The following is a 26,568-nucleotide window of genomic DNA, read 5'->3' as shown; positions in this document are numbered from 1 at the left end:
GTCCCCAAAGTCACCAGCTCTCCGGTCTCGCCGGGGCACAGAAAACCAGAGACGGAGCACAAAACACAAAGGAGGTCCTTCCGTCATGTCCGATGGCAGAGGCGGCAGGTGGTCAGACAGGAGAGTCAAAGGGTCCACACACACACCCCCGGACTGCTTCCTCCCCTCTCCTCCTCATCTTCCTCCTCCTTGTTCCTTGCGGGTTTGTTTGTTTTGTTTGTCTAAAGAGTTTACAGAGCAAGAAGGGAGGGCGAGTTCAGGGGGTCGGACGGCTGCTCGCTGCCGCTGGTGCGTTGGGCGCCGGCGAACGCGGAGACCTCCGGGCAGGTGAGGACAAACGAGGAAGTGTACGAAGGGCTAACAACGGGGAAGGGGTCGCCGAGGACTTGAACTTCACTGTGTGTAAAGAGAGAAGCCGTCAGGTTGGGGGGTGCGTCTCGGCTGCTCTGGAAGGGCAGGGGCGGTGGTGGAGGGGGCGGCAGCAGCCAGCCGAAGCCGTCTTCCTTAGCGGATGTTGACCCTGGCAAATCTCTCACCTCGGCCAGCGGGCCTGGCCCCGGCCCCTCTTCGTAGGGGATCTTGCAGCCCGGTTTGTGGGCCACCAGGACAAACTCCAGGCGTTCCTTCTCTTTTTGCAGCTCGGCGATCTCCGACTCCAGCTCTGCCTTTTCCTCTTCAAGCTGATCAGTTTCCTAATGGAGCCCAGCAGGGCCAGGTCATAGGAGACAGAGAAAGGAGAATTGCTGGTCAGCGACCACACAGAGTAGCTTCACCCGCCCCAACCCCACACTCATACATTTCTTGCTGCTGATCCAGCGGGCTGGACAGCTCCCTCCCAACTGAGGGGAACGTCCCCTAAAAGGAAATCCTAAAAGGAACGTCCCCTAAAAAGACTATGCTACTAGGTGCCTCGGTTTCCCCACTAGACTAAGAGATGGTTGGGAAGAGGCTAGGCAGGCGTGGACGTCTCTGATAGGCAAGAACTCCAAGCCTGGTGTGATGGTGAACATTTGTAATCTCAACTTTGAGAGGCCGAGGAAAGGGTCCCCCTGTACTAAGGAGTCCTCTGCCTTAAAGGGCAGAAGGGAGCATTGTAGCTCACTGAGTCAAGGAGATTTCCAGCAAGCACCCACAACACGGGAGGAGAGCACAAACTCTGAAAATTTCCCTCTGACCTCATATGTGTGCTGTGGCGCACCAGCACTCACTCAAACATAAGCAAATAATAAATAAACAAACGAAATAATTTTTTAAGAGAGAGGAAAAAAGAAAAACACTACAGTTTGTTGAGTCCGTAGGTAATGCTTATGTGTTGTTTTTAATGAGGTCCTGTTACCCATCTCCTTCAACCTCCCGACGGGAAATCAGAGACACGCCCTGGTTTCAAGGGGCAGGCATGAGGTGTGGGTGGGTGGGTGGGGGGTTTACACTGAGGTAGAAGAGAGAAAGAAGTGGGTTTGGTGGGCGCCACCAGCTCAAGTTCGGCAGAACTGTAGATAGCTGCAGTAGCAGGTAAGGAATTGACTTAGCACAAAATAGTTTCCAGCCAGAGCCAGCCGGGATGATGGCATCTCAGCCAAGGGCTGAAACTTGAGGCTACCAAGTTGGGGGAGGAGGGCTGAACTACACAGGTAGATCCCTGGCTCAGGAAAAATAAAATGGAGGCAGGGAGGCAAAATGGATTATTATTTAGGGAAGGAAAAAAGGCGAGAGAATTGCCTCCTCCAGCTTGTCTCCTTAGGCTGAGAGAAAGCCAGGAGGGTGACATGTGGGGACATATTCAGGGAAAGTGGGGAACAGTCGAAAGTAAGTGGGCATGGGTCTGAGTATGCGTATGGAGCCACTCCATCAGCCTACACTGACCCCTGTTCCCTAAGAGGGGGTTTCCTCGTTTAGGACACAGGCACAGTGAGAAACGGGGGAAGAACAAGGCAGAGTGCTCCCAGCACAGCCTCAAGACACCCCCAGACTCCTCCTTACCGCCTGAAGTCGGTCTGTCAGCTCCCTCCGACGGTTCCTGCACTTAGCTGCAGCCAGCTTGTTCCGCTCTCTGCGAACCCTTCGCTTTTCTTCTTCTTCTGGGGTAAGCTGAGTCAGAGATAAGGACCATGAGATCTGGGGGTACCTCTATCAGCTCTAAGAAAACTCCTTCCTCCTGAACTCCAAATAACAACCCCTACTCCTCACTGGCTGGAATGGTAAAGTTCCTTCATGCTTGAGGCCTCAGAGGAACCTTCAACTATTAAGTGACAAAATTACTGTCACCTCTCTTACTTCCCTCACCACCCCCCCTCCCAGGCCAACTTTTGAAAATAATGATCTCTTGCAGTCCAGGCTGGACTCAATAAGTAGCACAGGCTGGCCTCGAACTCCTGTTCCTCCTGCCTCCACCTCCTGAGAGCTGGGGTTACAGGTCTGCATAACCACCCCTGGCTTATGCTGTGCAAGGGATCTACTTCATGCATGCCAGCAAGCACTGTACAAACTGAGCCCACATCCCTAGCTAGGCTCCTCCACCCCAACTCCCGGGGCCTCATACTTACTGTCTCTTCTCGGGGTCTTCTAGGCCTGGCTCTGGCTGGGCGGGCAGACACAGGTCCACTGGTGGTTGTGCTGGTTGAAGGCCCACCACTTCCGCTTGCCCCGCCAGTGCTGTAGGCACTCAGGCCTGGGGTTGAGTAGCTGGTTCCTGGCATGTCATAAGGGTCAACAGCTGGAGGCTGGGAGGCCAGTGGCTGCCCCTGGGACTGGGCCATGGAAGAGATGAGGGTGGGTTGCACGAGCCACTGAAGGTCCTGGCTGGTTGTGATTGCGGTGACCGTTGGCACGAAGGAGCCGGGCATTTCCCCGAGACCGGCGCACTCCTACGGGGTGAGACATACACACACAGGCGTAGACACACAAACAAAGCCACCGACACACACACGCCCAACACACATAACACACACCGACCCCTGTGAGTGAGCACAGGGTGAGCGGGTGTGGATGTGTGTGTCACAGGCAAAAAGCCACAACACCCACCCTTCCACTACACCGTGACGCAGTGGTTAATGAGAGATTCTGTTCAACTGCCTTCTACCTCCTCCTTCTTCCTCGGGGAAAGGTTGCACGGTTCCAGCGGGTGGTGAATCACACCCCGGGTTGGTGACTCTTAGGTGTGGGGGGGTGGGTGGGAGAGGAGGCTGGACAGAACCTGGTGACAAACCTCCCGGGATGTAGCCACAGACATTCACACACACATACAGCCAAAACACCCCACCCCCACCACAGAGGGAGGGAGAGGGAGAGGCCTTAGCCCAAGCCTTCCTCTCCTCCACTCACACACAAACACACCCCCCACTGCATGAGGGCTCCCGCAGGGGCGGAGATCCCAGTTCCAACGGTGTTGGGGGACCGGCCTAAGAGTTGCGAGCATCCCTTCCGAGTGTCTATCTCTTCTCCAGTGAGACTGACAGGTTTCAGTGAACTAATAGGCAGAGAAAAGTGACAGCGAGAATCTCTCAGACTGTCTTGCAGGGAATGGGGTGACATAGGATCTGCGTCCCCGAACCCAAGAAGCGTCCATCACGCCCCCCCCCCCTCCCGCAAGTGGAATCCTAGAGGCTTAACTACTCTAGGGGGCGTGGCGAGGGAAGGGCTGAATCCCTGGCCAATCAGAGCCCTGGGAACTAAGGGAAGGCGGACCTTTTAGAGACCACCTGGCTGCCTCTCCGTAAGCTAGCTCATCTAGTGTTTGAACACCTCGGAAGGACTGAGTGTCTAGAGCTCAGGGAGCACGTATATGTGTGCCTGGAGAAGGGATGAGGCCTTCAGTTCCCTCTTAGGGGCGCTAACACTCAGCCAAAAGCCTCTAGCTTATGACAACAGGACCAGGTCCACACAAGGTCCTCGCAGACCCATGGGGTGACAACGAGTCCCCCGATCGCGACAAGAATTCCCTAGCTCTCCCTCTTGGAGACCCCCAGCACGGGACGAACCACAAAAAGCAAGGAAGGGAGCTACGCTCTACAAATAGGAAGGGAACGCTGATTGGCTAAAGCTCGTGCCGCGACAGCCAATCACAAAGCCACGCTGCCCCCTCCCTTAGCAACGTGGCCTCGCCGTTCCAAAATAGAACGTGCCCGGGACGTCAGGGGCGGGGCGGGCGGAGGGGGCGCTGCGCGCTGTGCGTGCCCCGCGTCAGACGGAGGATTCCAGCGCGTCAGCCTTTACGCACGGGTCCCCCGTTACGTCTCCGCGCAGGAGGCGGAGGCAGCGTGACCGGGGTTCGAGGCCCTAACTCTTGCTGGGTGGAGGGTGACTGCGGACCTGCAGTCCGCGTTTTGAAGGAGGAGGGAAGAGGAGGAGGCTACTGGAAGCTTCTCTGGGATTTTTTGTTTTCTTTTTCTTCCCCTACTTGCCTAGCTTCGGCTTAGGGAGCCGGCTTTCGGCTAAAAGTTCTCAGCTTCTGCTAACCACCGGGTATATACTTTGCACCGGGCATCGCCAACGTTTGCCCAGCTGCATTCCTTTCCCGCGCTCCGCTCAAATAACCTTTTGCAAACATCACTCCATTCTTTGCAGTTTGCAAACAACAAAAAAACCAAAGTGCAAACCGAGCTATTGCAATCCCAGATCCCGGGTTTTGGCGCGTCTCTATTTGAGAGGATACTCAATCTACATTTTAGCCTGAAAGAACCCCCCCCCCACACACACACACACAACCACTAAAGTATCATCTTTACGATCTAGAACTTACCTGGGAGGCGGCGGCGGTGGGTGGACTGCCGAAGGAGTCCACCGAAGACAGGTACTGAGACTCGGCGGAGGGTGATGAGCTACACCGGGAGCCGGAGTCGTAGTCTCCGGGGAAAGCTTGAAACATTTCCCTGGGCACAGGGGGGCCCCTGTGACCACGCTGAGGTCGCCGGGAAGCCAAGGCTATGGCCGAGTGGAATGAGATGCGAGTCCGGAGTAGACCGGACACGGCTCCAAAGTGCGCTGCTCGGGGAAGCTTAGTCTCCGGTTCGGAGAACTGCCCAAGTTTCGATGCAAGTTCCCTCTGCAAGATCCCAGATCCCCTTCAGACCGCCGCTGTACCTCCTGAAAGTCCAGGCTCTGTCGGTTTCACTGGGGGCGACGCGGGGATCGCTCCCCGCCCAGAAACCCGCCGGGCAGTGCCGCGGTGCAGCGTGCGCTTCAGATGCAGTTCCAATCCTGTCCAAGAGTCCCAAGAAATGAGGGAGAGCAGAGGGGCGCGATCCAGAAGCCCACAGAAAGAAAGTCTAACCTCCGGACGAATCGGAAGAACGATCTAGAAAGAGTCTTGCAAAAAGGAAACCCACAAAACTTTCTCTCCAGTTTAAAAAAACATATAAATATATATATATATTTTTTTCACGGCCTCCAAGAAGAAAAAGAAAGAGTCACCAGTAGTCAAGTCCAGCAAGCCCCGGCTCCGCGTGTCCCCGGCGTAGCCGCTCCAGTCTTATGAATGAAACCCTGAGCTGCCGGGCTGAATTTATGCATCCGGGACCCGCCCCCCCGCTTGCGTCACCCGCAACTCCATGCACAAACCTCCCAAACTCTCCCTTCCCGCCGGCTGAGCTCCTTGTGGCGCCCCCCAGGGCCTCGTGCACCTGCCACCTGCCCATAGTGTGACCCTGGGGGTCTCGGGGGTCCCCAAGGCTGCGTTCTGAGGGGCTTCGCGGGAGGGGATCCCGCCCCGCCCTCCCCGGAGTTCCTGTGACGCAATTAGCCATATAAGGAGTTCGGCCAGCGCGGCCCAGTGTTTGTTTGGTATCCTAGCAATTACGTCAGAGGGAATCCCTCGCTCCCGCGCGCGCCCGCTGTTGCGCTGTGCGGAACCCGCCCGCGCCTGCGCAGTTCCACGCTGTCCCGGAGACTGAGATTGACAGGCGCCTGAACTCCCTCGGAAGGCCCCTGCTGACCCTGTTTGGAGAAGGTGCAACCCCAGATCCCAGGTCTGCTTATACCCCTGGGACCCCACCCTCCCCAAACCAGTGCAGCGCCCCCGCTGGTGAAAAAGAGCAAGGTCCCCAGTGCAGATTCTGGCGAGAGGGGTGTAATCAGTCTAGGTGGGGAAACTGAGGCTCAGGGGGAATTGGAGGGTCTGTGATATCCCCAGGTGTAGGGATGGGTAAGGATGCAGTCCCCTCCCCACTAGCTTTGTCACGGATTCTGTGTGACTCGGTGAGCTTGGAAAATATGCTCCCTCCCTGATCTAAAACTTCAGTACTCATAGCTAAGCAAAGCAAAGAATAGATGGCTTTTCCGGGTCCCTGAATCTGGGGGACCTGCAGAATTGGAGCAGGTAGGAACCCACAGGCTTGACGGTGTTGGAAGCCTTAGCTCAGGAGACAGAAAAGAAAGTGTGTGTACAATAATAATTGAACAATAATTGGTGGTGTCTGGTGGTGGTGGCAGCTGCGGCAGCAGCACACATCTTTAATCCCAGCAGAAGCAGGGGGATCTCTGTGAGTTCGAAGCCAGCTTGTTCTACAGAGTGAGTTCCAGTACAGCCAGGGCTACACAGAGAAACCCTTTCTAGAAAAATAAATAAATAAAATACTAGTGCATTAATATAATCGGTGGCATGTGTTTAGCAATCAGCAGGTACCAGCCCCAGCAAGATGGTTCACAGGTAAAGGAGCTTGCTACACATGCCTGACAACCTGAGTCCCATCCCTGGGACTCACGGTGGAAGAAGAGAAATGACTCCTAAAAATTGTTCTCTGATCTCCACATGCATGTAGAGGCAGAAAACAACCAGTACTCATATGTAATAATAATAATGATAATAATATCAATAGTAATGATTTAAATAAAAGGGGATGTGAGGGCTGGATTGTAGCTTAAAGTGGAATGAATGTCTAGCATGTGTGAAGTCCTGGGTTCTATCCACATCCAGAAGGAAAGAATATATATACACGTATTGTGAACATCCCCTCCTCCTATTGTGAACATCCTCTCCCCCTATTGTGAATGTTCCCTCCTCTTCCTCCCCCTTGCCCTCCTCCTTTCTCTGTCTGTTTTTGAGATGGGGTCTCATTATGTACCACCTTTGGCCTGGAACTCATTCTGTAGGCCAGGATGCCCTCTACCTCTTGAGTGTTGGAGTTAAAGGCACCATCCACCATGCCAGGCATATCTGATCTTATGTCCTGTTTGTTTGTTTGTTTGTTTGTTTTTAAAACAAAGACTAGAATTTACTATGTACCCAAGGATGACAATGAACATCTTGCTCTCACCTCTATATTGTCGCCAGGCCTGGTTTATTACTGGGGATGTAATCCAGGGGCCTCCTGCATGCTAGGGGAGCCCTCTGCCAACTCCGCTGCATCGCTGGCCAGGGTCCTGATTCTTAAGTACCCACTAAGAAGGATGCCACCAGCAACTGCAAAAAGCCTGGGAGACCCCAGACCAAGCCTAGGGAAAGAAAACTTTTCCAGGGGAGATGCCACACACACATGTCCATTCACCCTAGATAGGGAGCCAGCTTGGAAGAGACCAAAGTCCAATTTGCTGAACCGATGAATTTTCTATTAGGGTTACTTCAGGAGTGTGCATGGGTGAGGGGTGACTTACAGGAGGAGAAGTCACTCAAAGACAGCTGCATCACCCAAGCCCACCCCAGCATGAGTGACAGCTTACAAAGCTGGGAGCCTGGAGCACCCTGCACAGCCTGAAGACTGCTCCACAGATTGGAGGGTGCTGTCTCCAGTCTTAGTTGGTCTAAACCTCTTGCAGGCAGCTTGGCTAGGTTCTGAGTCTTCCAAGTAGCTGGTCTGTTGTCAGGGTCTCCTTTGCAGCTTGGCATCTTTCCATCTTAGGAGTGGGGAGACTCTTAGCCATAATTTATTGCTTACTTTGGCAGGGAGGGGCTTAGTAAATGTGGTCAGTTTCAGGGACTTCCTATTGTGGGTCTTTTACCTTCCTGTTTAAAGCACTTCTCTGCCAGATGCAATGTTTTAGTCTTGGAGGAAACTGTTCCATAACTCCTGGTCCAGCCCAAAATCTAAAGAAGAAAGCAAAGAGGCACTTTAGTTGTTTTTTTATTTTGTTTTGTTTTGCTTTGTTTTTAGTATTACTTATTTTATATTATCTGTATGAGGGGTTTTGTTTCGTTAGGTTTTTGTATGAGTGTGTGTGTGCACCCTGTGTGTGCCTGATGCCCACAGAGGTTTTTTTTTTAAAAAGCCATTGGATTTCCTGTAACTGAAGTTAGAGTTGGTTGTGAACCACTCTGTGGATACTGGGAACCCAATCCAGGTTCCCTGTAAGAGCAGCCAGTGCTCTTAACCACTGAACAATTTCTTTACCCCAAGAAGCACTTTAAAAATGTTAAATCTCGCCAGAAGTGATTGGTCTATGCCTTTAATCCCAGCAACTGGGAGGCAGGGCAGGCAGATCTTTTAATTCTAGGCCAGCCTGGTTTACATAGTGAGTTCCAGGACAGCCAGGGCTATATGCAGAGAGACCCTGTTTAATAACAACAACAACAACAACACCAATAACAACAATGCTCAAAGCCAGCACCATAACACCACAGACAAAGGTGTGATTTCTAACACCATAAAGAAAAGGCTTGATTCTCTACACCAATAATGGGGAAGATGGTGGGGAGCCACATAGGGATAAAGAGACTGGTGGGGGTGCTAACAGGTGATGCCAGAGATTGCCAGACAAAGGCCTGACCTCAAACCACCTCTCACCTGGTTCCCCACGCCCCCTCTGTCTGCTCCTGTCAGGAGGGAGGGACAGGTACTCAGAGATGACAAAGCAGCCACTGGCAGGCCATGACTCTGCTCAGGCATCCGACAGGGAGTGACCCCTTAGTGTTCTGCCCACCTCAGCTTCTCCTCCCCTTTCCTGTGGGTTAAAGGAGACACAAAGTCACCCACTCTGCCTGCCCCAAAGCCCTCAGACCCTGACACAGTAGCTCAGACACCCAAAATGCCACCACAGGGACACTCAGACATCTGTCCACAAGTAGCAGTCCACAGCCTTACATGACAAGTGTCTATATACACAGGGGGAGAAAGAGGCTCCCTGTGAGACAGGAACGCAAAGCACACAAAACCATGTCCTCTGAGTGTGCATGGGTGAGGGGTGACTTACAGGAGCAGAAGCCACTCAAAGCGGCACCACCCAAGCCCACCCAGTACTGTTAGTTCATTTTGAGTCAGGGAATTATTATGTAGCCCAGGCTGGCCTAGAATTCACTGGATTGCTGGCATGGGTTAGTCTTTCTGAGATAGGGCCTCACGCTGTAGCCCAGGCTAGCTCTGAACAATCGATCTATTACCCACCCACCTCCACCCCGCGCTTCCACTTTCCAACTACCTACCATGCCCGATTCTGTGCTTTTCTTTCCTGAAATGTCATCACCCTGGCCTTCATGCATACAGAGTCCTCTGGTCTTCCCTTGGCCAAACTTTTGCCACTACATTCCTCAGTTCCCACAAGTCCTCAGGCCACATCCCAGGCCTACCCCTGCAGACCCCTGTGAGCCGGGATGTCTGTGGGTATTCCCATGGTTTGACAAGAGGGCCAGCCCCATGGCAATACATGAGTGTCCTTGTCCTGTCTCCTCGCTCTGATAGACCCCCTGCTTCCACCCCCTAGGCCAGGGTTGAATTGGCTGACTCAGTTAACCTTTGCTTGCAGTCCTGGAGTCCTCCCAGAGGTGGTGCCCATGGAGATTCAGAGGGACAAGATGGTATGATGTATGGTTCCTGTCAGTGATCCTTGTCCCAGCCTCCCATCTCCCTGCTGTGCCTCAGTTCCCGAGGTTTCTGTATGCCCTTCCTACTGTCTGAAGCACACTGATTCTGGTCTACTTGGCTCCCAAAGTTGCTTTGGTCTCAGATGAGCCAGTGCCCTGCAACATGCATGTCGTCTCTCAGGTGTTCCCATCAGGGTTGGTGTGAAGCTGCCCTGTATCCCAGCACAGGACAGGCAATCTGTAGGTGCTGTCGTCATGAATTTACTATATTTTTACTTAATTATTTGTGAGGCAGAGTCTCAGAGAGCTCACACTAGCAACCAGTGTGAGGTAGCTCAGACTATGTTTTTTTTTTAGCCAAGGATGAGCCACCTAGAACTTCTCCCATCGTCTTGGCTCCAGCCCCCAGTGCTGGAATTACAGGTTCGTATCACCACACCTGGTCTGTATAATGGTGGGGTCAAATCCAGGACTACGTATATCCAAGGCAGGCATTACTGCAGAGCCACATCGCAGACCGACCATGTTTTCAAGTTTCTTTGTTCTTTTAAATTAAAAAGTATTTTTACTTCTTTGATTTTGTTTTTTGGGTTTTTTTTTTGGTTTTTCGAGACAGGGTTTCTCTGTGTAGCCCTGGCTGTCCTGGAACTCACTTTGTAGACCAGGCTGGCCTCGAACTCAGAAATCCGCCTGCCTCTGCCTCCCGAGTGCTGGGATTAAAGGCGTGCGCCACCACGCCCGGCTTTTTTACTTCTTTGAGTGTGTGTGTATGTGTGTGTGTGTGTGTGTGTGTGTGACCTTGAAGGAGTTTCTTCTTTTCTTCCATCATGCAGACGTCAGGAATTGAACTCAGTTCCTTAGACTTGCAGGCAAGCGCCTCTACCCACTGAGCAAGCAATCTTTTCAGTTCTCATTTCTCTTGTTTGAAGCAGTCTTACTCTATAGCATAGGCTGGCCTCCAGCTAACTCCCTGCAATCCTCCTGCCTCCTGAGTGCCTCCTGAGTGCTGGAATTACAGACATCAGCCTCCGTTCAGGTCTTCATTCATAAGGTCTGACAGGGCAGCACAGTTATCTGGATCTCTCTGTTCCTTCGAATGTAGCTGCTGGATCAACTGGTGGCAGGGACATTGTGTCTGAGTGTCAGACCTGACTCCAGGCATTTGGAACAACCCGCTCTACCCATGCTGCCTGCGGATGGATGGGCTTGTGTCTCAGGGTCTTCTGACTTGAAGGGGGTAGTGTATCTCACTGTATAGGCCAGACAGGCCTGGAACTCAATCTGTAGACTAGGCCGGTCTCGAACTCACAGAGATCCACCTGTGTCTGCCTCTCGAGTGCTGGGATTAAAGGTGTGCATCACCATGCCTGGCTAGCTGTGTGTATTTTTAAGGAGGGAGAATAGAATACAGAATCCAAAGAAACGTATGTATGAATGAAAAGAAAAGGAAATTAAGAAAGAAAAAGGAAGGGAACATGACTGTTCCTAGGTATGCAGAGGAGAGTTTATTATAGATATGTGGGAGAGCATAGCTGGAGGCAGGAACCTCTAGGATAGTCCAGAGTCGACTTAACCCTGAGCCGTGTGGGGAGAGAGGGAGGGGAGCCATGGGAGCCAGGGGCAGCCTTAAGGTACAAAGAGAGGGGAGAGCTAAAATAGTTAGATTACATAGGGAGGAACAGCCCAGCTCCTGGGCTGGAGAAGTTGAGCATAGCGGGTGGGGTATGCCAGCCAGGAGGGAATATAGGAGCTGAGTTATTGCAGGGAGAAATTGGGGGCCAGGTCCTCTTGATATGTTAAATAGGCACCTCAGCCATTTGTTTGAAACCTAACAATGTATAGACATATACAACTGGACAGATGTCTGCCCCAAGGTACACATACACGCTCTGACAGATACTTAGCTGTGTCTAGCTAGTCATGCCTACAATCCCTGCAGAAGGATCAGTGAGTTCAAGGCTGGGTAATAGAGTGAGCTCAAGGGTCTCTGGACATTACAGTGAGACCTTGTCTCAGAATTACATCTAAAACAGGGGTCTGGGGACAAACCATGGGCACGTGGGTCTGGGAGCAAGCTCAGTGGCAGGATGCTTGCCCAGAATGCAAGAAGCCCTGGGTTCAATCCCTAGCACAGCTAAATAGTCTACAACAGTCCCTGGCAAGAGGTACGCACTGCAAATGTGTAAGTTATTCATATCAAATGAGATCATTAAAATACCGAGAGTTGCAATCTTCACAATGAGAATTACAGATGTCACTTAATAGGGTAAAGGAAGCAAGTCTTGTGGGGACAGACTTGTGTGTGTGTGGCGAGCTGTAGCTCTGGGGTGGCTGGAGGCTAGGGCTCCCACGCTGGCTTTTGTGCGCCTGTGCCTGCGTGTGCAAGTGTAAGAGCCCATTGTCTGCTGACTCCATTGTCCTCTGAGCCTCGCTTGCAACTTCGCCATTCTGTGCGCAAACACTAAGACCCCATTCCACATCCCAGCCACAGGTCACCAGGCTACTGGCCGCAAGCCACAGCTTCCCCTTTCTCCCACAGGCACTTCCCTCTCCCTGACTGGGGCCTACCCTCTGCCTTTTCTCTCTCAACTTTCTCTTCCTGTCCTGCAGATGCTGTGGTCGGTGGTCTCTGGCAGTGGCCACCCTGTCCCTGACTCAGGCTGGCGAGCCTTTACTGACCTTGATGTGGTTTGCATGCCCACACAGCCAGACAGCCACTCGGGGGTGTCTCAGGGGGTCACTAGCGGCCACGTGCCCATGCCCAAGGTGACTGATTTCAGTCCATGATTCAGTCTCCTTGTCTCGGCCACCAGGGTTGCCCTGGTTGTGTGATGTCAGAAGTCAGGTATGTGGCTAGGGTTTCTCTAAGGTGACTCAGATGCCCGAGATACCCTATTCTTCCTTCCTCCAGACACTCTGGGCCAGAATCCAAGGCAAGCAGCCACTGAGCCTGACACTCCCTTCCCGGCCCCCTCCACACCCTTCATGGCCCAGAGCTGGGGATACAAAGGAAAGAAAGGGTTCCCAGAAGCAGGTCTTGAGCCAGCCTGTGTTAGCCACCAAGCCTTCCCCACCATCCCAAAGATCAGGGGCTGTGGATCGTACATGTCCATCTGTCTATATGTCCATCTGCCCAGTCATTCAATCAGCCATTCAGATATTTTGTTGTTTTTTGAGCCAAGGTTTCTCTGTGTAGCTCTGACTGTCCTGGAACTCACTCTGTTAACCAGGTTGGCCTCCAACTCACAAAGATCTGTGTGTCTCTGCCTCCTGAAGGCTGGGATTAAAGCCCTGGCTCACCCACTCTGCTAGCAATTCAGATATTTAATTGGCAGCCATCCCTATTCACTGAAGGCCTGGGGCACAGAAAGAAACAAGACAGGCAAAAGCATCCAGCTGGTGACATAGACCTATAATAGTTGGGAGGTTGAGGCAGGAGGATTACAAGTTCAAGACCAGCCTGTATATTGTGCCCTACATTGTGGCCATTACTTTCTAATCTCACCAACCTGCAGACTGGCTTTTGTCATTCCCCCGAGAGTTTTTCCCACAATTCCAGTTTCTCAGAGTCCTCCACCCTCAACAATCATTTGGAGCAAGTCCTTTCAGGAGTCTGCCCTTAGGCTGGCCTGCTTTAGCAGGCTCTCTTTTCTTTCTTTTCTACATCTCGGTCCCATGGAGGGACTCTAGTCTCTACTCTTAACCCCTAAACTCTACCATCCAGATGCCTTTCCCAAAATGTGAACTTCCAGAGGTTTTTGAGGTGTGTGTGTGTGTGTGTGTGTTGTTTTTGAGATAAGGTCTCAATATGTAGGCCTGACTGGAACTGTCCCTAATCTTCCTGGCTCTTCTCTTCAAGTATGAGAATCCAGGTGTGCGCCACCACCCCTGGATGTGCCAAGCACTTTGTAAACATTTTCCATACAAACTTGTTTATGGCCAACAGTCTTGTGAGTGGGTGCAATTATACACTCCCCTTCTCTAGGGGAAAGCCTGAGACAGGGTCTCATTCTAGCCTTTGCTAGCTTGGTGTTTGATATGTTTTGTGTCAGCCCTCCTTTCTCTGTATTACCTACCCCATTTGAGAAACAGCAGATACAGGGCACTGAGACCCTCCCGTTAGAGCAGAGGGAGTCACACCATTCAAGTCCATGGGTACTGGCACCATGGTGGGTGTGTCAGTCAGTGTCTTCCAGCCTGGCAAAGCAATGGGGACAGAACTCCCAGCAAACAGGTCCTCAGATGTGTTATCACAAGCAGACCCTCAGAGCCTGTCCCTCACAAGGCATAGTACACTGCAAAGGACAGGCAACTCTGGAAATTGTAGGCGCTATCATGGCCATGGCATAAGCCTATCATCCCAGCACTTGGGAGGCTGAGGCAGGAGGATGGGGAGTACAAAGCCAGCCTGGGCTATAAGAAGACCCAGTTTTTTTTTTTTTTTTTTTTTTTTTTTTTTTTTTTTTTTTTTTTTAAGGACAAGAAAAGGAACTAGACTTGTAGCTCCATGGTACAGGGCTTCTCCAGGAGGTGTGAGGCCGTGGGTTCCATCACTGATACTGTCTAAACTGGGCATGAGGGTACATGCCTGTAATCCTAGCACTCAGAAGGTGGAGGCGGAAGAATTGCCATCGATCTTCCTCCGCTATAAAGTTTGAAGCAATCCGCACAGTGTTAGACTCCGTCAAAAAAGAAACAAAAAACAAACGAGGAAGTCGAGTTCAGTGGGCAGAGAGAGTTCTGGGGTTTTTGCACCCACGGCCTTGTGCACACTAAGTAAGCTGCTCTATCAGCTGCGGCCCCAGAGCATCTTTGAGTGGATTGTCTGAGCACACATAGTTAATATACAGGAGGCAGAATGCCTCTGCCAGAGGTGAAGCCACCCACAGGCACTTTCACATTCACAAGCTTCCCAGATCACCTGGGAGGCCCTCACACAACGCTCTCTCTCTCTCTCTCTCTCTCTCTCTCTCTCTCTCTCTCTCTCTCTCTCTCTCACACACACACACACACACACACACACACACTCACTCACAAACACAAACCAAACACAACAACACACACACTCACATTCACACAACACATGCACTGCTGTCTATCGCACAACTGGGCACTGTCCCCAGAACTCACTCCACTCATGCGGTCACACCATGCTCAGAGATTCGGCCCAGCCCTGGTCACATGAAGCAGCAGCATGGGAGGCCTTGGGAGGAGGGGTGCTGGGGCCAGTGGGTAGACCCTCCCAGTTCGCGGACTGTTTCACAGACAGAGCCCGGATGCTTCAGACTGCCAGGAGTGAGACAGGTAGGCAAACCTACGGGGGATGGAGGGAACGGAGAGCAGACAAGGGCTGTGGCTCTAGGTCTGTGCGTGTGCACAGGTCATACACTGCTCAACCATCTCCAATGGTGGTGGGAATCCCCCTGACCCAGCACTACACCCAGAAACCTAAGATCTGAGGTCACAGTGACAGGCTTGAGAAGGGCCACCTCTCCTCTTTTTGTGCTCCTGTTTTTGTGTGCTATGGTTTGAGGGGAAGGAGACAGTCAGCGAGCGGGAGGCTCCGGACAGACAGGCACTCCGGGGAGGAGGGGGCGCAAACAGAAAGCAGACGGTGGTAATTTGGGGATACGGGTGTCCCCTCGCTGCCATCTCCCGGTCGAGCCGTCTGTCTGCCCTGGCCGGTCCTGGCTGCTGTGCGCGGTCGCGCCGCTTGGCCAGGGACAAACAACCTTCCCGTCGCTAGGTAACGGCGTGCCACAGGCTGCCGCGTCACTGCGTCAGCACGGGCGGCCGGGGGGAGGGCGCACGGAGTCGCTCCGGCGCTGTGGTTTGTTGACGTTGCTAGGCAACCGCCGCGGCGCTGCCCAGGCAACGCGAATCGACTGTTCTCGGTCTTAAAGTAGCAGGAGCCCTCTCTGGTTCCCGGGAGGAGACCCGGGAACTGTAGGAAGAAAACAACAACAACAACAACAACAAAAACCAGTTCCTTTCTGACTACCGGGATTCTGACTCAGTGGATTTGGAGGCTGGGTTAAGCTTACCCCCGTTCTCGAAGCGGAGACAGAATACCAGGTTGCAGCTGGCATCTGTAGATATCTTTATTTCTTTTTTCCTTCTTTTCCTTTTTTATTTTTCCCCTCGGTGTCAAAACAGGTCTCTGTGGCTCTGGTTGTCTGGAATTCACTCTATAGACCAGGCTGGCTTCGAACTCACAAGAGATCCACCTGCCTCTGCCTCTCAAGTGCTGGGATTAAAGGCGTGCACCATCATCGCCTGGTTTAGATATTTCAACTCAAGTACTTGAAATGTTGGTGTTTGTTGATTGTACTTTTGGTCAGGTTTGCTTGCAGCAGGTGCGTCGGGTATGTGCGTGGTGGTGAGAAAAAAACTGGATTCTGGTAGTTGCTCTGTGACTTTAACCTGTGAGCCCTTTCTTTACGGAGGTGGCATCGTCACATTGCTCACCGTGAGAAGTGTGAAATCGCTAAATTCTGTAAAGCGGGTAGTGGGCAGAAGCGCTTGCCACCAAGCCTGAGAAAATGACCTGAGTCCCTGGGACCCACATGATAGAAGAGCTTTCCTCTGACTTCTACATTCGCATGCTGGCACCTGTCCTCCTACCCTACACAATAAGTAAATAAATGACAATAAGAAACCGTCCTGGTTCTGTACTTCACTGATTTTAAGATAAACGAGCAAGGGAGATGATGGTTCAGTGGGCAGAGGCGCTTGGTGTTAACCTGAGTTCGATCCCTGGGACTTAAATACAGGTGAAAAGAGAGAATTGACTTGTGTAGGTTGTTTTCTGACCTCTACACACAGGACATAGCACACAATTCACCCCACACAGAACAGGTTAATAAAAATGTAAAATAAGTGGCAAGCAGGAATGAACTGTATTTAATGCACTGTGGCATACTGAATAGGCAGCTCTGTTGTATACTAGTGATTTTTTTAAATACATTTTTTATTTATTTATGTACATGAACGTGCACCACCTGAGTGTCTGGGGGTTGCAAATGTGGGTGTTGGGTGGGAATCGAACCCAGGACCTCTGCAAGAGCCACTGTTCATAACCACTGAGCCATCTCTCCAGCTACTATTAGTGATGTTTTTATTATGTTCCACCAACTGGCAGGTGGTGCTGCAACCCTGCCATTTAAATCCTGACTGTGTGACCCTAAGTCAGTGACTTGTCCTCTCTGACCCCACTTTCTCCTTTGTGAAACCCATGATCTCTGTGTCACAGAGTCATTTCCGGGTAACGGTCCTGGGTGGGGGTTTCCCTCATGGGGCTTGTCAGGTCGCTGACCTGTGTCTGTGTAGTGACTCACCATGCAATGTTATGTAAAGCTCTTAGGTTCTGCATGGAGGGCAGGTTATGTAAACGATGTCTTTGGTACATCCTACATAGGAGACCTGGAAAGGAGAACCTGGTCCCCTGAGATTGTCAGCCCATGGCAATGGCTTTGACTAGCAAGCATGGCCCGTGTGTATATACACTGTTGAAAGAACATGCACCCCTCCTGGGGTCCCCACCCCAGGGGGTCCTTCTGTCTGCCTAATTATCATTCTGCCTTCCAGTCATGGGTTTACTTGAGAACTTTATGTTTATTAGTTTATTATTTCTGTGTGAGTCTGTGTGTTTTGCCTATAAAAGCCAAGTCCTGATGGATAGGTTCTGCAAAGACACAGTGTGTGTGGGGGGGGGGGAGGCACAAACAAGAGTTCCTTCAACTGCAGCAATGTAAAGAGGTGCAAGTATGTATCCCAGCCACTCAAGAGGCTGGGGGAGGGGAAATACAGCCAGTCCAACCTCGGTAACTAGACAACACATGTGTTTCAAAATAAAAGGAGATGGGAATGTAGCTCAGTGGTAGAGCCCCAGCCTGGAATCCTCCAGTGAGGGGCTGAGGACATGGCTTATGCTTTGAGTGCTTTTCTAGCCCACAGAAAGCTCTGGATTCCATCTCTAGTGCAGACAGACAGAAGTGACAGGTAGAAAGCGTTTGTTTTCATACCATTAGAAAACACATCTCCAAGAGCCCAGGGCCACATCTCAGTAGACAGGTGTGACTAACTTACACAGGTTGTTGCAGGAAGTGTGGGGTGTGCCTGTGATTGATCGTGGAAGGCTGTGGGTCCTCCCCTTGGCATGTACCAGCCTGTCTGTAAGCTAGTGACCCAAGTCGGCACAGGGGATGTGGCCTGACAAGCCTCGCACCTGTCAAGCAACATTTTCCCCTTTGGGTCCGGACAACACCCTGCTGGATGTGGTTACCTGAGAACCTTGCCACAGAGCTGCGGGACAAGCCCACATGGAGGGGTGCAGCAAAGGCTGTAGCTCTGGAAGCTGACGATGTTTGTTATATCTTGGTGCCTGAGTCTAGGGGGTTCTGTCTTCAGAGACAGTGAATCGTACATCTGAGATGAATGACATTTTGGGGCCTTAGTTTCTGCATATAACATTTCTTATTAAAGATTTATGTTTTTAATTGTTCATGTGTATGGACAATATTCACACATGTTTTACCTGTGTGAATGCCTTTGCTCCACATACATGCCAGGTGCTTGGTGCCTTCTGAGGCCAGAATTGGCATAGGAGCCCCTGGCACTGGAGTTGCAGATGGTTGTGAGCCACCATGTGGGTACTGGGGATCAAACCCAGGTCCTCTGCAGGAACAACCACGGCTCTTACTGGCCCCTCTTTCCAAGCCCTAAGATTTATTTTTATTTCTACACGAGGTGTGTGTGTGTGTGTGTGTGTGTGTGTGTGTGTGTACACTCATGCATGTAGATGCAGATACCCAAGAAGTCAGATATCCTGAAACTGATGGTTATGAGCTGCCACAGTGTGTGCTGTGAGCGCTGAACTCAGGTCTTCTGCAAAGAGCAGCCAGTGTTGTTAGTCACAGAGCCATCTCTCCCGACCCTCTCTCTTTTATTTATTACTGCTACTGCTGCTGCTGCTGCTACTACTACTACTACTACTACTTTGGTTTCTCTGTGTAACCCTGGCTGTCCTGAAACTTACTCTGTAGACCAGGCTGATTTTCAGCTCACAGAGATCCACCTGCCTCTGCCTCCATGGTCCTAGAAGGCTTGAACCACCACCACTGGTATCCTCCTCCTTTTAAAAATGTGTTTTTAATGTATTATTAATGGGAGTGCCTTTGTGTGTGTGTGTGTGTGTGTGTGCATGTGATATGTATGTACATGTGGTAACATATGTGCATGTGCTGTGTGTATACATGTGGTGTGATCTGTGTGTGCATGTGATGTGTGTGTACATGTGGTGTGATATATGTCTGTGCATACGATGTGTGTAGATATGTGGTGTGATATATTTGTGTGCATGCGATGTGTGTGCATGTGTTGTGTGTACCTGTGTGACATGTATGTGTGTGCATGTGGTGTGAGTGGGCATGTGGTGTGTGCACATGTGTATGAAGTGTGTTTGGGGACTCTCATGCCACAGTGAATGTGTGGAGATCATACGATAGATTGTGAAATCTCCTTTCTCCCCTCACCATTATGTGGGTCCCAGAACTGACCTCAGCTTGCCAGGCTTGCCCAGTGTGTGCCTTTACCCACTAACATCTCATTGGCACTAATAATGAAGTCCACAGGGACCAGAGGGACACCATCTGACATCATGGTGGCTGCTGCTCTCTGCTAAAGACTTGTCCGGAGTGTGACCATCAACAAATTCAGCAGCTCAGCGTCCATCCGCCTTCGGGTTCTGTCTTTTCTTTCTTTTTCTCTTGTCAGTGTTTGGCAGGGTCTTTGCCATGTAGCCCTGCACGGTCTTGGGATGAACACCTCCTACCTACCCCACCCTCACCGCAGCCCTGGAATCACAGATGGTTGCCACTGTGCCTGCCAACATGGGGTTGCTGATCCGTGCTGCCTTCCAGCCCAAGTTACTATCACTGCTGTCTCCTCCCAACTGGTCCCTTTGCCTCCATCCTGCGGTCTGCTGGGCCCCTCCAAATCAAAACCAAGAGTGTTCTTCCTTTGCCTGAGACAGGGTCAGTCACACTTAGCCCTGGGTGGCCTTGAACTCTTTATGTAGCAGAGGATGACTTTGACCTCTTGATCCTCTGTCTCCACTTTCCAAGGGCTGGGAGTTTAGGTGTGTGCCACCAATTCTGGTCACATGTAGCACTTAAGTCAAAGGCTTCACTGTGACCCGCACAAAACAGGCCTGTCCTGTCTGTCACTCCCTCCTCTAGTTCCCTCTGCTACACTGACCTTGTCCTATTCTTGCAAGCTCTCTGCACTTGCTAAACTCCTGGGGTCTGTTTTAGAGCTTTCCAAATGCTACAGAAGCCACTCTTCACTGGGGGATTCTAGGCAGGGGCTCTACCACTGAGCCACGCCCCCAGCCCCTCACTGGGGGATTCTAGGCAGGGCTCTACCACTGAGCCACGCCCCCAGCCCCTCACTGGGGGATTCTAGGCAGGGGCTCTACCACTGAGCCACGCCCCCAGCCCTCACTGGGGGATTCTAGGCAGGGGCTCTACCACTGAGCCACGCCCCCAGCCCCTCACTGGGGGATTCTAGGCAGGGCTCTACCACTGAGCCACGCCCCCAGCCCCTCACTGGGGGATTCTAGGCAGGGGCTCTACCACTGAGCCACGCCCCCAGCCCTCACTGGGGGATTCTAGGCAGGGGCTCTACCACTGAGCCACGCCCCCAGCCCCTCACTGGGGGATTCTAGGCAGGGGCTCTCCCACTGAGCCACGCCCCCAGCCCTCACTGGGGGATTCTAGGCAGGGGCTCTACCACTGAGCCACGCCCCCAGCCCCTCACTGGGGGATTCTAGGCAGGGGCTCCACCACTGAGCCACACCCCAGCCCCTCACTGGGGAATTACCCCATGTTTCTAGTTTCCTCTGATTTGGGAGCGCTCAGTTCAGATGTTTCCAGGCTCCCCTCATGACTAGTTACTGAAGCATTGCCTTCTTTTTTAGGTTTTCCTTTTAAAAAATACTTTTGATTTTAAAAAATATATATTTTACCTGTGTGTGTGTGTGTGTGTGTGCATGTGCGTGTGTGTGTGTGCGCGCGTGCAGCACATGGGTCTGTGCCACTGCTCCAGTGTGAAGATCAGTGGATAACTTGCAGGAGTCAGTTCTCTCTTTTCACCTTGTTGATCGTGGGGATGGACCTCAGATCATCAGGCTTGGCAGCAGGAAGTTGTTCCTTTCCCTGCCCTTCTTCAACTCACTGACAGTTACAACCCCCAGTCTTCCCATTACCCTCTAATCTTTCGAAGAATTTAATTTGTCAAGACATGGTTGCTCTGTATACTTGTGGTATCAAGGAACTTGCTCTGTAGACCAGGCTGGCCTAGAACTCAGAGATCTGCCTGCTTCTCCCTCTGGAGTGTAGGGATTAGAGGCGTGTGCCATCACCACCACCTGGCTTTGTCTGTGTTTATCACCTATGAATTCCTTGCCTGGCTCCTTACCTACTCACAAGCGCCCACAGTACCGTCATCTTTGTCACACTCACAGCTAGGGCACGGGCTGGCCTGTAGTAGACGTTCAACAGACGCTGAATGACTCCGTTAGGAGTTCTGTGCAGGGTGATCAGTGCTTCAGTCTCTAGGTCTTCAGAATCCCTTCATCGTCACCACAGCGACATTGCCCTAAGGCCTGCGTATGAAGGTCCCCACGTTTACAGATGTGAAACCGAGATGAGGTGAGGGGGAAGTCCCAGAAACAGGGCTTGAAGTCCCTAGTGAAGGGGAAAAAAGATTATCCTGATATCAGGGGCGTCCCTGCGTGTTTAATAGCACTATCTTGGTGTCTATTCCTGGGGTTGGTTCTTGCTCTTCTAGTGGAGAGGCCTCTGTCTTATCTCTTCATCCCTGATAGTTCCTGGGGGCTGAAGACTCCAATCCCTTAAGGTTTTTATTTATTCATTTTATTTATTTACTTTTTGTTTTTGTTTTTTGTTTTGTTTTGTGTGGCTCCAGGGTCCCGAGGTATGTTTAGCCCTGTTGTGTCCCAGTGTCTGAGTCTGTGTGTACGCCAGGACTCGGGGGTGAGAGTGGGGACACTGGGGGGGGGTGGCGGTGACCCCTGTTCCTTGCGTCCTGGGCTCAGGTCCCAGTCCAGCCTGTTTGCAAGCGCCCTCCCCTGGCCCTGGCTGCGGGGTTCCCACAGGACCCGCCCCAGGGCGGGGCTTGTTGCCTTAGAGACCAATGTTTTGCAGCTGCAAATTAGGTCTCTGGGCCACCAACAGGAGCTCGGCCCTGGGAATCCCGGCTCCGCGTGGGAGCGCGTCGGGAGGGGTGCAGGGTCACCTAGTGCCGGGCTGGTACCCGGAGAGTCGTTTGACTTGGGAAAGCAGAAATAGGAGAATATATAAGGGGACTACGACAAGATAGGGCCATTGGGATTGTTTCAAGGAGACAGGAGGAACCTGGGAATAGGAGGCTAGGAGTATTTCTAAGGGTCAGTTGGAGGGAAGAGAAAGGAGTTTGGGAAAGATTCAGAAATGTTGGAGGACATTAGGAAAGGTCAAGTGGGAGGTCTGCGCAATTTGGGAGTGCTGAAAGACGGGCTAAGGATGACTGGACCAAAAAGGAATGTGGGAACTAGAAATTTAGGGGGTTCTGGAACTGCAAGAGATGTTGTAAAGGTAGGACCTGGGGGGCTTAGTAGAGGATATATATTTACAGGGTGTGTGAGGAGCTGAATTGTAGGGTATAGGATCGTAAGTGGAACTTAGGGACACCAATATCCTTTCCTGGGAAGGTTGCAAAGAGCCGGAAACGCGGGTGAATCAGAAAGGGGAGACTGGTTACTTTCAGGCGCCAGGAGGGACAGCCCCTCCCTGTCCATTGTCCCCAACCGGGCCAGGACGTCCGGCGACGTCCCGAGGGACAGGAGTACTGCTTATGTAACCCTGCCGGGCCACCGATCCCGGGTTAGTCTCCTCCTTCATCTCCAAGGAGGGGCCTAAGTCGGGATCCCCGCTGATGACTCATTACGTCACCGTGGGCGGGTCACAGCCAGGCGGGAAGGGCTTTTTCTTGCTCAAGCACCTCCCAATGGAGAATCCAGGCCCTTATCTGAGGCCCAAGTGGACCCGAGGCTTAGCGATGTCCCTCTGGGAGGTACTCATTCTCATGGCAGTGGCTATCAGTCAGGTGGGTAAACTGAGTCCCAGATCGTGAACTAATTCCCACAGAGTGCTGGGTTTTTTTTTGTTTGTTTTTTTGTTTTTGTTTTTGTTTTTTGGCCACACATTTATTTATTGTGGATTGAAGCCAGATATGGTGGTCCATGGCTTGTAACTCCAGCTCTCTGGAGGCTGAAGCAGGGAGATTGTCTCAAGTTCAAGGCCAGCCTGGAACTTCTGGAAATAATAACAAATACATTGAGTACCTAGTCTGTCCCAGTTACTGCCTACCGTGGAAGCTATCCAGCAGTTACCAAAACCCTGGCCCAGGAATCCAGAATTCCTTTGGCTAACTCTATCCTATTGTCGATGACTCCAGGTAAACCTTCTTCTCCAGACCCAGCCTCCAGCGGTAGACCTTCCCATCAGCTCTCTGAGAGACCCTTCCTTGGGGCTGGGAACAAACTACTCATCTGCCAGCCAATGTGTTCCTGGACTTCCTTCTGTCCTCCTGTGTACCCCAGGGTGTGACTATCGATGCCTGCAGGTGGCGAATCACTCTGATCTCATACAGCTGGCCTGCTGGCACCTCAGTGTGTCCCTCAGATGTCATTTAGTAACTTCATTCTCCTGCTTTAAGCATTTCTGAGTGCTCACCACAGTAGGTAAACAAAGGTTAGATAAACAAATGAGGCTGACCCACTCCCAGCTCCAGGGTTCCACCTGCTCCTACCTCCACAGTGATGGAATTTGAAGCTGGCATCAATTAATTAAGTAAGTAAGTTTTTTTGTTTGTTTGTTTTAGCCCTGGCTGTCCTGGAACTCATTCTGTAGACCAGGCTGGCCTCGAACTCAGAAATCTGCCCGCCTCTGCCTCCCGAGTGCTGGGATTAAAGGCGTGTGCCACCACGCCCAGCAAGTAAGTAAGTAAGTGTTGTTATGCATATGATTGCTTTGACTGAATATATGTATACCACATGTGTGTAGTACCGAAAGAGGCCAGAAGAGGGCATCAGATTCTCAGCCTGGAATAACAGTTCTGAGCAGTCATTTGGGGATTGTAACACAACCCTGGTCCTCTGTAAGAGTGAGAATTTTCTATCTCTGCAGCCCCCTTGCCTGGGCTGTCTTTTCGTTTGTTTGTTTGTTTCGAGACAGGGTTTCTCTGTATAGCCCTGACTGTCCTGGTCCTTTGTAGACCAGGCTGGCCTCGAACTCAGAAATCCACCTGCCTCTGCCTCCCAAGTGCTGGGATTAAAGGCGTGCGCCACCACGCCCGGCTCTGGGCTGTCTTTTATATTTAATCTTATTTTTAAAAGATTCACTCGTTTCATTTTAAGTGTGAGCTTTTTGCCTACATGTATGTATACACACGTGTGTGGTCAGTACCAGAAGAGGTTAGATGAGGCCATCAGACCTGCTAGAGCTGGAGTTACGACGGGTAGTTGGGAACTACCATGTGGGTGCTGGGAATCGAACCTGTGTTCTCTACAAGGGTGGTCAATAACCACTGAGCAGTCTCTCCAGTACGTGTCTGGCGTTTTAAAGTGTGATCTGGGGGTTGAATTCAAGGCTTCCTGCTTGTATAAAAGGCACTGTAATGACTGGGTTATTTCCACAGATTTCCCTCCCTCCCCCTTCTCCCCACTTCTGAGTCTGTGTTTGTGTGTGTATCTGTGTCTCTCTGTGTGACTGTCTGTCTGTCTGTCCATCCCTGTCTCTCTGTGTGTGTCTCTCTCTTTTGTCTCCCTGTGTCTCTGTCTGTCCATCTCTGATTCTGTCTTTCTGTCTGTCCATCTCTGTCTCTCTCTCCCTCTTCCTCCCTTTGTCGCCCTTTGTCTCTCTCTGCATGTCTCTGTCTGTCTGTCTCTGTGTTCCTTTCCCTGTATGTCTGTCTCTCTGTGTTTCTGTTTCTCTGTGTTTCTGTCTCTGTGTTTTTCTGCCTCTCTGTGTCTTTCTGTGTCTGTCTGTCTGTCTGTCTGTCTGTCTGTCTGTCTGTCTCCCCCAGCCTGCTGGTCTTTGTTGCCTCTGAGTCCTCCTGTCTCTGAGGTGACAGGTGCACGCTATTACCCCTCACTTCCACCTGAAGTTTTGGAAAACTTTCATCCCCTTAAAAGGAGGCATCCCTGTGCCTCTTCAAGCCTGAAGGTCCACACCCCCTTTTTCTTTGAGATAAGCTCTCATAGGAATGTATCCCTCAGGCTGGTCTGGAATTCCTGCATCTGATTCCTTAGGACTGAGATTACTGGCATGCTTCTATCCCTCTGTGAAGGTTCTCCCTTCATAGCAGGGCTTAGCAGTGTCACCGAGGCCACTGGCATAGGGGTCCAGCGGGTCACTGCAGTGATACTAATGGTGCAGACACTGAAGGCTGCATGGCTGCTTAGATCCTATTGACTAAGACCCACAAAGATTAGCACTGAGCAGTGACACACATGGTGTGGGGGTGCGAACCTGCCCTCCCTGCTCCCAGGAGGTGGGGCGGGAGGAAAGTTCAAGGTCATCCTAGGCTACAAAATCTGTTTAAAGCCTATGCCAGATCCTGTCATAGTAAGAAAAAGTTAAAAGTTAAAAGTGGTAGGTATGCTAATTAGCCTATGCCGGTCATTTTCCAATACAAGTGAAATTAATGAAAAGATATAGTGCCTCATGAATGTGTATAATTATGATGTCAGTCAAAAATAGTAAATAAGGACCTGCGAGGTAGTTGAGTTGGTAAAGTGCTTGACTTGCACAAGGCGGGACCTGAGTTAACCCACTTTAAAAACAAACAGAAAACGCTGGGCTTGGCCCCGGGTGCTTATAAGCACAGCTCTGAGGAGCCAGAGACAGGCAGATCCCTAGGGCTCCTTGGCTAGTTTACTGAGCAGGTTTCAGGCTAGTGGGAGACCCTGTCTCAAAAGAAAAGGCCCAGTACAGAGGGCAAAGAGCACCGGCTGCTCTTCCAGAGGACCCAGTGTCCACATGGCAGCTCACAACCAGCTTCCTCTGATCTCCAAGGGCACCGTACACACTGGTGCCACCATACAGGCAGGGCAAACACTCATCCAGAAAACATAAACATATATAAAATCTCAATAAAATACATGGGCAGGATCTGAGGAATGACACTGGAGGTTAACCTCTGGCCTGTACATATGTGTTCAGCTGTGCATGTGCACACACACACACACACACACACACACACACACACACAGAAGTTAATAAAATAAAGAAATAAGGCCTGGTGTGAGGGCACACACTTGTAATAATACAGAGAAGACTGAGGCTGAGGCAGGGGGATTGAGAGTTTAAGGCTAGCCTTGGGCTGCACAGTGAAAGCCTCGCCCACCCAAGAAAAAGGAAATGATAAAAATGTAGGGCTGGAGAGACTGCTCTGCTGCAGTCAGCCTGCTCTTTATTCTTTATTATTATTATTATATTTTCTTTATTTACATTTCAAATGTTATCCCCTTTCCTGGTTTCCCCTCCAAAAATCCCCTATCCCTTCCTCCCCTTCCCCTGGTCCCCAACCCACCCACTCCTGCTTCCTAGCCCTGGCATTCCCCTATCCTGGGACATAGAACATTCACAGGACCAAGGGCCTCTCCTCCCATTGATGACCAACAAGGCCATCCTCTGCTACATATGCATCTGAAGCCACAAGTTCCACCATGTGTTTTCTTTGATTGGTAGTTTAGTCCCTGGGAGCTCTGGGGTTAC

General features: G+C 51.4%; 1 protein-coding gene across 2 annotated transcripts; it reads right to left on the bottom strand.

Annotated features, from left to right (window-relative positions):
• Positions 1-204: 204 nt before the first annotated feature.
• On the bottom strand, positions 205-5,352 carry Fosb (FosB proto-oncogene, AP-1 transcription factor subunit). 2 transcript variants are annotated; one of them, XM_021168563.3, is made up of 4 exons: positions 4,739-5,352; positions 2,544-2,864; positions 1,981-2,088; positions 205-692 (listed from the first exon to the last, which is right to left on the bottom strand). In XM_021168563.3, the coding sequence occupies exons 1-4, from the start codon at positions 4,862-4,864 to the stop codon at positions 231-233; spliced, it is 1,017 nt and encodes a 338-aa protein (XP_021024222.1). In that variant the 5' UTR covers positions 4,865-5,352; the 3' UTR covers positions 205-230. The 2 variants fall into 2 exon arrangements, with proteins under 2 accessions (XP_021024222.1, XP_021024223.1); XM_021168564.3 differs by lacking the exon at positions 1,981-2,088.
• Between the last annotated feature and the right edge of the window lie 21,216 nt (positions 5,353-26,568).

Source organism: Mus caroli, unplaced genomic scaffold (assembly GCF_978045245.1).
Source record: "Mus caroli unplaced genomic scaffold, Mus_caroli_1 scaffold_8, whole genome shotgun sequence".
NCBI classification, from domain to species: domain Eukaryota; kingdom Metazoa; phylum Chordata; class Mammalia; order Rodentia; family Muridae; genus Mus; species Mus caroli.
The sequence above is the reverse complement of the archived record's forward strand: the minus strand, read 5'-3'. Positions and strand labels throughout refer to the sequence as shown.

Coding starts and splice junctions, on each gene's coding strand:
- Fosb (XM_021168563.3), bottom strand. CDS start 4,864: ATGTTTCAAGCTTTCCCCGGAGACTACGACTCCGGCTCCCGGTGTAGC. Junction 2,865..4,738: donor CCACCGCCGCCGCCTCCCAG/GTAAGTTCTAGA, acceptor CTCACCCCGTAG/GAGTGCGCCGGTCTCGGGGA. Junction 693..1,980: donor TGACAGACCGACTTCAGGCG/GTAAGGAGGAGT, acceptor GGGCTCCATTAG/GAAACTGATCAGCTTGAAGA.